The following is a 15,123-nucleotide window of genomic DNA, read 5'->3' as shown; positions in this document are numbered from 1 at the left end:
CGAGCTCACAACGCGTCGCAGCGTGAGCTTGTAGATCTGCTATTTTCAGCAAGTCGACTAAAAGCTTATGGTATTTAGTCGACTAAAACTAGACTAAACACTAAAACATTCCAATTGACAAAAAAAATACTTTGTGTAAACACAAACATTGAATACCATTGAAAATGAATGGCCGGCTTTGAGTGTTTGTGTAAACACAAACATTGAAGACAAAAGTGTGAACGCAAATTGTGATAGGCCGGAATGACATGATGTATGACGATAGGAGTGCCTCTCACTTCACACAGGTGTGATTTTTGAGGTGCGCTAGCCCCTCCTATAAACAGCATTTATCCCCACACGTCTCAAGATTTGCCATTGACAATGAACGGAGAAATTAGGTCAAATGTCCGCTAAATATGACGTAAATTAAATGTCAAAACATGAAACGCCGTTGACATTGAAGGGAACATTTACGTCAACGAGCAAATCGGCTAACCAATCACAGGCAACAGGCATTCTGATTGGCCAGTATGAGATGATGCATGATGATGCATGATGATAAGAGCTGATAATTCCGCTGAATTTGACGTAAATTAAACAACAAAACATTAAACACCAATGACAGTGAAGGGAAAAGCACATCGGCTAACCAATCACAGGCAACAGGCATTCTGATTGGCCAGTATGAGATGATGCATGATGACGTATGATGATAAGAACGCCCCTCACTTCACACGGGTGTGATTTGTTTGCTATATAGCTTTGCTATAACATCATACAAACATACTTGGGGAGTCTGACCAATGACCAAGTCACCATAGGCTGGTCTATTAGCGGAATCGCCTCTCCCACAGCAGTATAAATAGAAGACACACACACACACACACGGTGCAGTGCTTTAGATTTTTGGAATGCTGAGACAATCAAGAAAGCTAGCCGCCGCCCGCCGCTGCACTTGGTCCAAAGATGCAGTCCCTGGGCACCTCCTACAGTAGCCTATATTATACCAGCCTTCGTGTGTGGCATTCCTTCACTTCCTTCCAAGCCATGGCTGAACCAGGATCACCTTACAACAGGCTCATCAGTCAACATGACGTAGCACTTCTATTCCAGCTAAACGGAAGGGGAGAGGGTTAGGGGGACCATGGCGGGCTTTATGCTTTGACCTTTGAGGAGCTTCCAGGGGCTCTGTGACGATAAACTCGGGCCAAGAGATAACGCCAAAGCAGACAGACAGACAGACATATTTCCATAAGTATGCCAGCAGCAGCATAGAGCACCGAAGTCTGACGTCAATATCGGTAGAGGGCGCAAATCCTACGGGTTCATGTACTTTTATTTGCATTGTAATCCCCATAGGGGGATTTTAGATAGCCTCATATAATAACTGTGTTTTGAAAAATAAACAAATCATCCAGGCCGCTTCACTCATGGATATGAAGAATCAACTGACTGAGAGAAAACGCTATTGTTACTGCTACTGAATTAGTTACATTTTCACTAGAAACAGACATCATATATGAGTGACTGACTGTCATAAACGATACAGAGACACCTCCCCGACAATAACGCAGAGACAGCTTGTTTATTTTTGGACCACAACGCTTATAGTAGATGATTTTAAGATGAGCCCATGTTATTCTCCATCGAGAAATTACTTCCGTGAACCAGCTGGGGAATCGAGGGGACCCGGACGAGCGATTGACGTCAGGACTTTGGCTGACATTTATTGAATGCACCTGCATCCCTGTCATCCAACCTAACACCACCACACATGGAGAGTTTCTAAAAAGGGTTACGATGACTAATCTGTGAAGCATAATAACTGCTGCCTTGTGCGTTGTGTGATACCATTATGACAAAGAACAGAGCGGAGAACCGAAAAGTACAGTAGCAATATCATGTTCACTAACGAGTCGGGTGGCTTAAAACACAATAAAGTCCATAACACAATGGGGCCAAAGGCTACAGAAACCCAAACCTTTCTCACTTCAAATGAGACATGACTCAGCAGCATCTAATTACAATATGTCTCAGTGAAATGACTTTCAGACCCGTCACTGTCCTAATTTATTGCCAGGGTCTTTTCAGTCAGGTTGTTATGTTAAGGCGAACATGCAACATTACCTCAGGTCGTGAACTGGAAGTTAGCAAACGGCTAACGCAATCTATTCACCCGAAATGTACATTTTGCAAACCGCAATCAGCGACACTTTACTTATGAGCCGTGAATATAGCCTCGGTCTCGGTCAGAAACGCAAACTGAGAAAAGAAGAGATATATGGGATTTTAAAAAATTAGCTCTAATTTGAGTACTCTAAATTGAGTGCATTATGAACAAGATATTATTGAACATCTAAAAGGTATGATTGCCATTACAGTATGACTGACTAGTCAGCACCAGTCCTTTAATGAAGTTCCAAAGATATGTCTGATGTCACAGGGTACTGGCAATAGGATTATTCATCTCATGAATCACCAGAACTTGTATTTCTATAGTTTGCCTATAATGTTTTAATTTGGAATGATGATTCAGCAACATTAAATGGTAAAATATCAGAGAAGACTTATAAAAAGATTCAAGACTTCTACAATCTACAGCTATTTTTGGGGCGATTGTTATTCCCCCAGAATGTAGACGCTGCCTGTGATTCAAGTGGTTAACAGTGTAAAGGGAAATACATACAACTATCACTTGGGTGGTACAAGCTTAGAGTATATATGAATAGAGACGGCACCCGAGTTCTCCTCCCATCCACTTGCATTAAGTTGCTCTAAAGCGAAACGAGGCGATTTCACTGCAATACCAAATTCGGCCACTATGTCCATTTCTCCTCAGGGTTTGCTCCGGGTGCCGTCTCTATTCATATATACTATAAGGGTGCAGAATACATGTTGAAATGATATTCACCAAGCCTGTGAAATAACATACGACGGTGTGTACTGTATGTGACTGTACATAAATGTATACCGTGATGGTAGTTAGTAACTACCATCACGGTATACATTTATGTCGCTTCGGTGCGTCTTACTGGTAACTACTAGTTACCAGTAAGACGCACCGAAGCGACCTCGCCCTGCACGCATCCGCCGGCATGGGTGACGGCAGACGGCTGGGCGAGCGCTGGCGCTTTGTAGTGCTGCCAGAATTGGCCAAAAATGACATTTGAATATTCCTTTTAAAACACCACATGGATTCGAATGAATTTCGAATGATTTCGGATGTCGAACGTATATTATTTTAATATGAATATATGAATATTGCAGCCTAATATGCTGTAAAACGTTCCCTTTCTTTATCGTCCGGGAGCACTAGCGCTTTGGCAGGGGGGGTCAGATAAACATAATATGGAATGAATTCTGTACTATCTAACATAATTCACTAACAATATTAAAGTAATTCCTTTGCCTAAGAATTGGAAATGTAAGCATGTAAGTATGGATATGCGTGAGTGTGAGACACAGACAAATTATTGAAAATGGGGGATGGGGGGACAATCTTAAAGTCTTACTGGGGGGACTAGTAACAAGAGACTTCTTTGCCCAGGGTCCCCTAGGGCTATATGTGACTGCTCCTTTATTTTCCCACTACACCAAATCAAGCAAATTTAGATTTTTAGTTTTAGTCACATTTTAGTCACCTGGAATGTCTTAGTGTTAGTCTAGTTTTAGTCAACTAAATGTCATAAGATTTTAGTCGACTAAATCTACAGTTAATTTAGTCGACTAAAATGTATTTTGGCGTGCCTTGATGCTGTCGTAATGACAGTTTTTACACGATGCGTTTTGAGCTTGTAAATCGGCCATTTTCAGCATGCAACCAATTGTAAAATGACTTATACTGGATCTCCTGTCCACTAGTCCCTTCCTAACATTTTAGTCTAGTTTTTATTTGTTGACGAAATTGTCAGTATATTTAGTCTTATAGTTTTAGTCATCACAGCTTAGTTTCCATTTAGTTTCCATTTAGGTTTCGTCGTTGAAAAAAAGGTAGTCGACGAACATTTTTCGTCTTTAAGTTTTAGTCAATGAAATCAACACTACTGTAGATATAGCATTTTTTCTAGAATTACACAGCTCACACCTTCTTCATCTTGGGTATATAAGACTCTATAATGAAAAGGGCACACATGTGTCAGGGAAATAACATGGCCTATGGTGGTAGTATATACAGGAGCCCAGCAAATATACATATGCTTTCAGCATGTCATGCTGGGTTTAAACCTGGTATCAAGAATGCTTTTGGGCAGTTACATAGCCAGCAGAGGGGTGCCTCTCCTCTACACAGGGTGACTGGCTGCTGATGTCATTCCACTGGTCTTACCAGGCGACAGGGTGACTGCAGCGCGGGTAAACTGAGGAGCCGTTGGTTAAATATGGAACTCCTTAATGTGGCGCTGGCTGTAGTAAATTGACACAGTTTGAACTTCTTATTTGAAAACTGTTTCTGGAAATGGAGAGAGATCCTTACAGTAAACCACCAGTGTTGTTTTTGGCAGCAGATTTTGATTTTAGTTTTAGTCATAGTCTCTTGAATGGTTTTCATTTAGTTTCAGACACATTTCTTTGTCAGATGTAATTTCCTGGGGTCTAGTAGGACTATAGCCTAAATAATAATAAATAAATTGCTGTGACATTTTGTAAAAAGAAAAAAAAGAGACGTACAGTTATTTAGCCAATTGTTCGAATGTCCCTGCCCCCTGTCAAATGATCTAAACAGTTATCTTTTACTTTCTCTATAATTGCAAATACTGTAATTTAAATAGGCTACTATGATGATGTATTATGAAATATAATTGAAAATCTGTGTACATGAAAACAAACACTTTCTCACAAGCACCTCATCTGATGAAATACCTCTGGGGCGGTGGTAGAGTGGCTGGATGGTAACCACAAGGTTGCCAGTTTGAACCCGGCTCCCCAAGAGTTTAGTGTCGAAGTGTCCTTGAGCAGGACTCTGAACCCCTAATTGCTCCCGATGTGCAGGTTGGTGCCTTGCATGGTTTCTCCCACCATCAGTGTATGAATGTGTGTGTGAATGTAATACACAATCTATGTAAAGCGCCCTGGATAAAGGTGCTATATAATTGCACCATTTATGAAATAACCTATTTAAAGTTATTTTCAAAAGACAATCGATTGATATTAATTGCAGTAGGCACATGACATGATGAGGTAAATGAAGGCTGCGTCTTGTTTACAGGCACGCAGTAAACATTTCCAAAGGTTTAAATTTGGAAGTGTTATCATTTATTCATGTGCACTCTGGAGGATACGTGTGCATTTGAGCCTTATGAGTGTTCCAGTCCCACGGTGAGACCAGCCAAAGCATCTGTTAGCAAGAAGTATGATGAGAAGAACACACACACGACTCATCTCATACAGAATAACAAACTCACTCGTGTAAACACTAAACAGTGCATGGCCTACAAGATGACACACACACACACACACACACACACACACACACACACACACACAGCCAACTAATAAAATGTCTTGTACAAAGCAGAGGGTCTTGCAAGTTGCACTGCAGCAGTAAAACCCACTGTGACAACCTCCCTTCCCATTAAAACCAGTGTAAAAGGCCCGGGCTCACCCACCCACCCAGTCTCTTGGCATCTTCACGAACAGTACATTTATGCTGGTCTAGTGAGTTACAGTACAGGCTGATGTACAGCAGTGACTCCTACATTAAGATTAAGCACTCGGGAAGTACTGTCTGCCAGTGCAGAGCTGTCTCTTCTACATTATCAGCATTTTATAATGCTATCAGTGACGAAGCAAATTCAAGGCATCAAATAAGTGGAGAAAACACACAATACAGCTCCATCCCTGTTTCTATAATAGGCCTGATGGTTTTCACACTGACGGAGACATTATATGTTTATTTGTATTCTCAGAAATAAGACAAAAAATGTGGAATGCAGTTGGAGCAGGTGCACTAACTAGTACTACATCAGAAGATTATACCCCCCCCCCCCCCCCCCCCGCCGCTACACACACACACGCGCGCGCGCGCAAGAACACAAGCACATGTCAGTTTCACTCATTTTGGGGGACATTCCATTCACTCAGATTCATTCCTCTCTAACCCCTAACCATAACGGTACCAATTATGTCTGCAATTGGACATGCATCCTCGATCAATCCGGGTTTATTGGTGTCCAAAATGTGGCCCTTTTCAGGAACACAGGCACGCACGCACTGACACTCACTTGACTATACTGTATCTTTTCTCTAGTCCACTTTACTCACCAGCTCTGAGGCTCCGGTGTAAGCTGCTGGTGAAGGGCTAAAGAGAAGCCGAAGAAGGTCCCTCTGTCCCCCAACTTGTGCAGAGTGTGAGCGGTGTCCAGGTTGAAGCCAGAGGTCAGGCCCAGCAGCAGCACGGTCAGCAGTATGATCCAAAGACAAGGTGATCGGGAGGTGCTTCCATGTCGCACCGGCGGCGGCGGCGGGGCTGCCATGGTGGTGGTGCAAAGACAAGTGCAGCTCCCTTCTGCGGAGCAAGTCCACTTCAAGAGGAGAGAGAGAGCACGCTTTAATAATCCCTTTGTGGCCCCAGGACAGAAGAGAGAGAAGTCCAACGTAATTCTTCACCTCTCCTTTCCTCTCCACTCTCACGCCTCTCTCTGTCCGCCTTGTTTTCAGCCAGTCTCTGTCTCTCAGTGTGGCTGTTCTGTTCTGGCTCTGAACTCCGTTTGTTGCTGTCAGTCTACGGACGGAGCAGCCTGAGAAAATGTGGCCGTGTGCAGGCTAGCGCGCGCGTGTATACGTGCTTGCGAGGCAGCAGCACGAGCGTGCGTCTCTGCTGGATGTGTGTGTGTGTGTGTGTGTGTGTGTGTGTGTGTGTGCGTGCCTCCCCCTCCTCTGTGTGTTCTCCCTACTGAGTCCCTGTGCTTGCTCTGTCTGTGTGTGTGTGTGTGTGTGTGTGTGTGTGTGTGTGTGTGTGTGTGTGTGTGTGAGAGAGAGTGTGTGTGTGTGTGTGTGTGTGTGTGTGTGTGTGTGTGTGTGTGTGTGTGTGTGTGACTGAGGGATACAGCGGACAAGTGCCTTGAATAGCCTGCTCACTCCTCCCCCTATCCTCTCTTTCAATCCCTCCCCCCCCCCCCCACACACAGCACCACCACCAGAACCCCCACCCCACACACACACACACACACACACACCCTCCACCTCCTGCTCCCCTCTCAGCTGACATCAACACTCAAGGGACTGCTGCCAAAATACCAGGCAAGGTTGTCAGGATACTTGGACGGCGGCTGAATAGGGAGAGGGTGAAAAGACTGTTTTATACTGTTAAGCTCTCACACGGTCCAGTGCGTCTATATACCGCATCACTTTCTCCGTCCGGACACTGGACTGACTGTAGATTACTGTATGCCTGCCTAGCTGCACATCCCTGGGAAGAGGGACAGAGTCTTGGGGGGGCGACAGAGGATGAAGATAGATAGGTGGTGGTGATGGGGATGGAGGAGGTCACTGGGTTTTCTCAGGAGAACCTGAGCTTGAAGGGCCCTTGATGTCTAATAAACTTCTAGCTATACTGCAGCGACGTGGAATTAATGTGGGAGACAAAATGAGCCCGAAATGTGCACAGTGACCCGCAGCTGGGACGTGCAGAGTGTGTCGTTAGAAGGGCAGGGGCTGAAATCCCGTTAAGAGGGCACTTTTGGACAAAAATTGAGAAAATAGCTGATCTACAAGCTCTCAACGCGCTGCGACGCGTTGAGAGCTTGTAGATCAGCTATTTTCGGGGGGCAACCAAACCAAGCACTCTTCAGCTAGTGGAGATGCGGTGTGTGTAATGACATGGATTTCTAAAACAAATTTGTTCACCGCAACGTACTGTGTTCAAGTTCAGGAGACTTCGGGAAAAAAAGCTATTCTCCTGAATGCTGCCGTCCGGCATGGCATGGAAGGAAAGGAGTGGCATTTGCATCTCTTTCACCGTGTAGTAAACGCTGCATTCGTGGTCTGGAGAGGGCTGTTGTTTTACAGATGGGGTAAAAGGGCAGGAGCTGAAGCCCCCTTTGATGTCTGATGTGTGCACGTCCCTGGTGACCCAGTAAACTTTATTACAGACCTTTCAAGTCTTCCGAATAGAAAGGAGTGGGAGAGCTGTGGGTGTTGTTGTGACACAGAGCAACGCGCTAGCCATGCAGGAGACGTTAACAGTGTGCCCTGAATGGACCTTATACGAATACCGGACGAGTCGCCCCTTTACAAACTTTCCCCGGGCGTACAGCCAGTGGAACTGCGCGGCCTGGTTTTCCTAAAGTAACCTAACTAAATTATGCTCAAACGGTTAAAGGTGGTTGCACACCTTAAGGAAAACCTGATGGAAAAACGCTGTTAAAAATCTGAAAAACGCAGCAGTGTGCAGTTACCTTTAACCTCAGTAAAACTATGCCTAAACCTAACCCTATACCTAAACTTAACCTCAGTAAAACTATGCCTAAACCTAACCCTATACCTAAACTTAACCTCAGTAAAACTATGCCTAAACCTAACCCTATACCTAAACTTAACCTCAGTAAAACTATGCCTAAACCTAACCCTATACCTAAACTTAACCTCAGTAAAACTATGCCTAAACCTAACCCTATACCTAAACTTAACCTCAGTAAAACTATGCCTAAACCTAACCCTATACCTAAACTTAACCCCAGTAAAACTATGCCTAACCCTAAACTTATATTTCTAACCTTATTCTCAGTAAAACAAAATAAAGAATACAAGAACCACTGCACCGAGCAGTCGGTGCGAGGGCGGCTTGAAAAAAATCGAGGGGCTAGATGGTTTAGCGGCGACCATACTTGATACCCCTTTATACGGTTCCATTTGGTTCCATTTGTAAATGGACACTCAGGATTTGACTGTTTGCAGAAGCCTTGATTTCTTCCGCTGGGGTCAGTGTTTCGTTTCTGAGCAGCAGAGGTCAAAGGTGAAGTGACGTCATGCCCTCCCTGCCCTCACAGGATGCCATGTCTTGTCCAAGTTGTCCACAGCTGCTCTGTTTTCACACAGCTGATTTGTGCTCCCGTCTTGTGTCTGTCTGCACAGCTGTCTGAGAACCTGGTCACCTCCTCAACTGTTCTGCACCCATAAACCTCACACTCAGCATCCAAAACATTTGTGTTGTTGTTGTTGGTTACTTTTTACTTTTAATTGAACAATTGATGCTATTTGCATTTTGTGTGTGTGTGTGTGTGTGTGTGTGTGTGTGTGTGTGTGTGTGTGTGTGTGTGTGTGTGTGTGTGTGTGTGTGTGTGTGTGTGTGTGTGTGTGTGTGTGTGTGTGTGTGTGTGTGTGTGTGCGGGCATATGTATATTGTTTCTGGTAGCATGCACCTTCAAAGATAAAGTGAGATCAAATGTTTGTTTTTCTTGCATGAATCTGCCCTCTGCTGCCTGTAAGTGGTACAGGAATAAAAATAGTCCTATAAATATATAAGCTTTGATTGTATCTTCGAGGGATCGTATTTACTCCATCTGTTACATTATCACGATATTGCTTTTTTATCCCCCGTAAAATCTGAAATCCCCCCACCCACCCCCGTTTCCCCTCACTGTATATGTTTTGTTTTTTTACCCCCTTTATGGTGATTTCCTGTATTTTGGATATATAGAAGTGTATATTTGTACGTCTCTAAATGTATTGATGAATTGAACAAGGTGGACCCTCTTGTATACAAGTGTAATGCTTTATTGGGTCGTCCACTCACAGTTAACAGTTTATGTATTGAGTTGTGCTTGAAATGTACTGTAATTCTGCAAACTGTTAATAAATATTCCAACCAATCAATCAATCAATCAATCAGCAAGGAGGGTACACGTACCCATATTTCAACAAAGCATGTTGGGAACAGTGTTGATTTCGTCGGCTAAAACTAAGACGAAAAATGTTCGTCGACTACCATTTTTCACTGCCGAAAACTAAATGGAAATTAAATGAAAACTAAGCTACGATGACTAAAACTAAGACTAAATATATTGACAATTTCGTCAACAAATAAAAACTAGACTAAAATGTTAGGAAGGGACTAGTGGACAAGAGATCCAATATAAGTCATTTTACACTTGGTTGCATGCTGAAACTAGCAGATCTACAAGCTCACAATGCATCGCAGCTTGTAGATCGGCTATTTTCAGCAAGTGTAAAAACAGTTATTACTACGGCATCAAGGCCCACCAAAATACATTTTACTCGACAAAATCAACTGTAGATTTAGTCGACTAAAATCTTACGATATTTAGTCGACTAAAACTAGACTAGCACTAAAACATTCCAGGAGACTAAAGTGTGACTGAAACTAAATGAAAACTATTGAAGAGACTATGACTCAAGTTTAAATCAAAATTAGCTGCCAAAAGAACTGAGTCACAGGCCTGTCACATAGAGGCTGTTGTCAGCTACGGGGCCAGCTGTAGCAGAGTGGGAAGAGACTTGAGAGGCTGTGTGGAATGGGAAAGTCGCTGCAGGCTTGACCCTTGGCTCAGCCAGTCTGTGTCCAAGTGTCTCTGAGCAAGGCACTTAACCACTACCTGCACCCTGCACTGCATTAATAATAGCAGCACCCACTGCTTCTACAAGTTAGGGTGGGGAAATGTAGAATTCCACACATTATGTGCAAATATATTAGGTTGAAAAGGAGACAATGATTATTATTATTATCATTATCGTTATTTAAGAAGGCCACGATCATAATTTCACTCCCACACTCACCTAGTGAGTCCGGGAGTGAGATTCCTGGTCCGGTCCATTATTCGACGTGTATATCATGACATGCAACTAAACTTTAGGCTCGACATAAAAACGACCCGGTCATGATGATTCCAAAGAGCGCAGAGAAAAGGCAGGAATGGAGTGGGGACTTGCTGAGAGAATGCTGAAAATGTCTTAATGGTGGTCACGGGCAGGAGGCCAGACGAGGAGGACGGATGCCTATGGACAGAGAACAAAGCCCGGTCAGAGAGGGAGGCGTGGAAAAGGGGAGAAAAAAGGAGAAGAAAGGGAAAAGGAGGGGAACAATGGTGATGCCCAGCAGTAAAGACTATCGTGGCAGATTGTTGCTGACACATGCATCGCAACACAAGGTCCCATTAGCAGTGGTGGAAAGTCACTAAGTACTGTACTAAAGTACTGTACTAAAGTACAATATTGAGGTATTTGTACTTTACTTGAGTATTTCCAATTTCCAGTACAATTTTTTTACTTTTACTTCCCTACAGCGATAAAAATGTTGATTAGAAAACATACATTAACCACTTCAACCCTATACATTTCAGCCATTTGAAAATTTGCGACGCATTGTGAGCTTGTAGATCGGCTATTTTCAATAGATTTTGTACAGTTTGAACTTGTGAAATGGGACATTCTGCATAATGAGTACTTCTACTTTTAGTACTTTAAGTACATTTTGAGGCCGATACTTTACTTTAATGTACTTTACTCAAGTACATTTTCAAGTTCTAAATTGCAGTATTGGTACTTTTACTTAAGTAAAACAACTGAGTACTTTTTCCACCACCGTCTGTGCATCGCAACAGTCTATGATCGCAACACAAGGTCCCATTAGCAGTCTGAGCCACACTTCAAGGAGAGGAAGCTTATTTTAGATGGCAGCACTTTACAGGCAGGGTCATTTTCCACACTCCCTCTTTAGCCCCTGTCGCTACTGAGATATGCTTAATTTAGACTCCATCGTATGCCGGTGCCGCGTGCCCGGAAAGAACAGATTTACAAGCTCAAGTTGACACACATTTACGAAGTGAACACTTATGGTTATAGATGTAACGTGTAAATGGCTCAATTGAATAACAACATTGCTGTAATTTGCATCAGTTGAGTCGCAGTTTCAATGTATTGATTTATAAACAGTATGCAGGCAAATGGTTTGGGATACTTGGACAGTGGTTTATATGAGTTGAGTTGCTTAAAGTAACTTTGACTATCAACTTTATCTGACTAGTGACTTTGTCTGTCTAGTATTGTTTCACTGGGAAAACAGGGTCTCAGCAGCATGTGGTGTTTGTTACAATGGCCAAAGACCTTGTGGGCTGTTCTCTCTCTCCTTTTATACTGGTTGGTGATTTTATACTGGCCCAGGTGTGTCACAATCTCCACGACACGCCTCCAATCTCTACTGCCACTCCCACCATCCATCATCAGCACTGGAAAACACTAACAGTGGATTATACACAGACCAAAACACCACTAGGGCCACATAGGACCGTAACACAGAGCTCAAACTGTTTTATGATACCATAGAAAATGTGTATAATTATTTTGGCCACAGCTTTAAACGGTGGGCCATGCTGACAGGCATAATTTCTACAGACGATTCATCTCACGTTGAAGCGATTATGAACTACCTCAAGCTTCACACGCCAATACAAATTAAACTATTTGAATAAAGGCTGTACACATCAGTGAAATTGAGAGTGTAGGCCTAGCAAGCCACAGATCATATAGGCTGCATGGCTAACAGGGCTTGGGCACTACCCTACCATCTCTCTAGATTGGCTATTTTCAGCAAGTGTAAAAACAGTCATTACGACGGCATCATGAAGGCCCGCCAAAATACATTTCATTCGACTAAATCAACTGTAGTCTGTAGTCTAATATTATATTTAGTCGACTAAAACTAGACTAACACTAAAAGGTGACTAAAATGTGACTAAAACTAAGTGAAAACCATTCAAGAGACTATGACTAAAACTAAAATAAAAATGTGCTGCCAAAAACAACACTGCGGGGGAATTGAATAGCTCATGGATTAATACCACCTATTTAGAAATGTTCTCAGAAAAGAACAAGCAACAAGATGCTAAAAAAATGTCATATTATATTTTTGTATTAGTAGTATTATTAAATTAGAATAGTAACAACAATAGTAAAAGGCATATAATGTGCTAAAGTAGACAGACAAAAGAGAATACATAGTAATAGTGCAGATTCTCTGACATCCAAACTTTATGTATGTACAATTGTCGCCACCTTGTGGAACTTCGTCATACATGCAGTCCTTTACTGTACATATACATGTAGTTAAAGCAGGGCTGTTCAGATTAAAGTATTTTGGGCCTGCCGCCTGATGATTCACACAAACATGACACATATATGTTGGCCAGAGGCTAAAATGGGAAAAAAACAGCCATGAAGGTAATTGGTAGGAAAGATTCTCCATCTCTTCAGACAATCTTTGAGAAAACGGTGCTCAGTCTGTCAAATAGAGTGTTGTCTGATCCTTCACAAATCTTATCTTCAGAGTATGAGCTGTTACCCTCTGGTAGACGCTACAGAGCGTGCCGTTGCAACCCCTTCAAACTTTCTTTCCTTCCCACTTAAATTGTTCTACTGAACAACCGCCACATAGTTCATAGCTCTTAGTGGGGAATGGACTTCTTGATCTTCGTCTGTTATTTATTGTTTTTACCTTGTGATACTTTACCTTGTGAATACTCTTGCACTTTTATATTCATATACCTTCTCCGATTGCAATTTTTCACTGATCTCCTGTGATACTATACCTTGTACAGTGCTGCTATTGTGTATTGTTTGTCTGTGTTTTAAAAACGTTGATGTATTACTGCACTTTTGCCCAAGACAAATTTCCCCTCGTGGGACAATAAAGTATATCTCATCTCATCTCATCTCATCTCATCTCAGACTGTCCATTATGCCACTCTGCTGGGTCAAAGTTGTTACGTGCTCATGCATTACCATTTACACAGCAATATTTCTCTGTTGTGTTTTCATCATACATTGTGTGTTCATCTTAAGTTTAGTTGAAATTGTATTTGTTTGGTAAAGAAGAGTTTAATTGTTTCATTTCTATTACATCTACTAACCATTTTTGTTTCATTTGTTGTTTCATTTCTATTACATCTATTAACCATTTTCTCTTCCGAAGCCTTGTTGTTTCATTTCTGTCGGTTCTGTCAAAACATCTGCAATTCGCAAATGGACAAATGAAAGATTCTAACCTGGGTAAAGATAGGTAGGTTCATGTAGTCTTGTATGTATGGCCTCATTCACACTATTGAGACAGCTGTCTTGTCCGTGTTTAATGGCCACCCCCAATGCATTTCCAATGGAAGTCACATGGTTTGACCAAACATTTTTGTTTGATGGGGTGGAGGGGGGCAGAACACAGCCATCAAACAAAAATGTTTGGTCAAACCACGTTTGAAATTCTTTATTTAGGAATACCCCATTGAGATATAGTATCTCGTTTTTGCATTTTCTGCATTGGGGAGGTCATTAAACACGGACAAGACAGGTTGTCTTTTAGGTGTGAATGAGGCCAGAATGAGGCTGTCTTTAATATGAAGGGTTGTAGGAGGGTGGAGTAGCCCGTTCGTCTGAGCATGGCGTTGGTGTGCTGGGCTGGTTAGGTGGGCGTAAAGGGTACATCTCCTGCCCCTCACTGAAAGCAGCATTGCTGTATGGTAGTGACGGTGACGAGTAGCCTGGATCACCTACGAAAAGAAGGCAATTGAAAAATAATAGTGGTCGTATTTTCTTTCTTTCTTTGAAGTTTTATCATACAAAACAGTATGACACAGCGCAGAAAATAAATGATGAGTAACATGCCTCGATTACAGTAAAATTGTCTATAAATGCGTAATAATCACTAGCTGTAAATGGTAAATGGTGCCTTTATCCAAGATGCTTTACATAGATTGTGCATTACATTCACCCATTCACACACAGATGGCGGTGGAAACCATGCAAGGCACCAACCAGCACATCACGAGCAATATGGGGTTCAGTGTCTTGCTCAAGGACACTTCGACACTAACTCTGGGGGAGCCTGGGTTCGAACAGGCAACCTTGCGGTTGCCATCCAGGCACTCTACCCCTGAGCCACCACCACCCTCTTCTGTATTGCAATGCATTGTGTGATGCACCTGGCATAAATTACATGAATCCAGCTTCATGCCCGATAACTTAATCACAGGCAATCATTTACCACTACCACACTCTAATAGATAGTATAGCTTGTGTTTTAGAAATGTTAATGTATACAAAGCCGGAAACATACCAACTTCCATATATGATGGAGGTGGTGCCGAGGGCATGGGCAGCCCATGGCCCCCCTGAGGTATGGGCTGGACTCCGTAGCCTGGC

At 42.6% G+C, this 15,123-nt stretch overlaps 1 protein-coding gene across 3 annotated transcripts in view; it reads right to left on the bottom strand.

The window, feature by feature from the left end:
* itga7 (integrin, alpha 7) overlaps nt 1-6,803 on the bottom strand; it is a 58,314-nt gene extending 51,511 nt beyond the window's left edge. For all 3 annotated transcript variants that reach the window (XR_013965622.1, XM_080787314.1, XM_080787315.1), the window contains exon 1: nt 6,241-6,803. Coding sequence is in view for 2 of the 3 variants with exons in the window: in XM_080787314.1 (XP_080643440.1) it covers nt 6,241-6,452 (212 nt within the window). In the remaining variant the exon portion in view is untranslated. The remainder of the gene's footprint in view (nt 1-6,240) is intronic.
* Nucleotides 6,804-15,123: the final 8,320 nt, after the last annotated feature.

Source organism: Protomyctophum bolini, assembly GCF_963924005.1.
Source record: "Protomyctophum bolini genome assembly, chromosome: 2".
Lineage (NCBI taxonomy): Eukaryota > Metazoa > Chordata > Actinopteri > Myctophiformes > Myctophidae > Protomyctophum > Protomyctophum bolini.
This window is presented reverse-complemented; position numbering and strand designations above follow the sequence as displayed.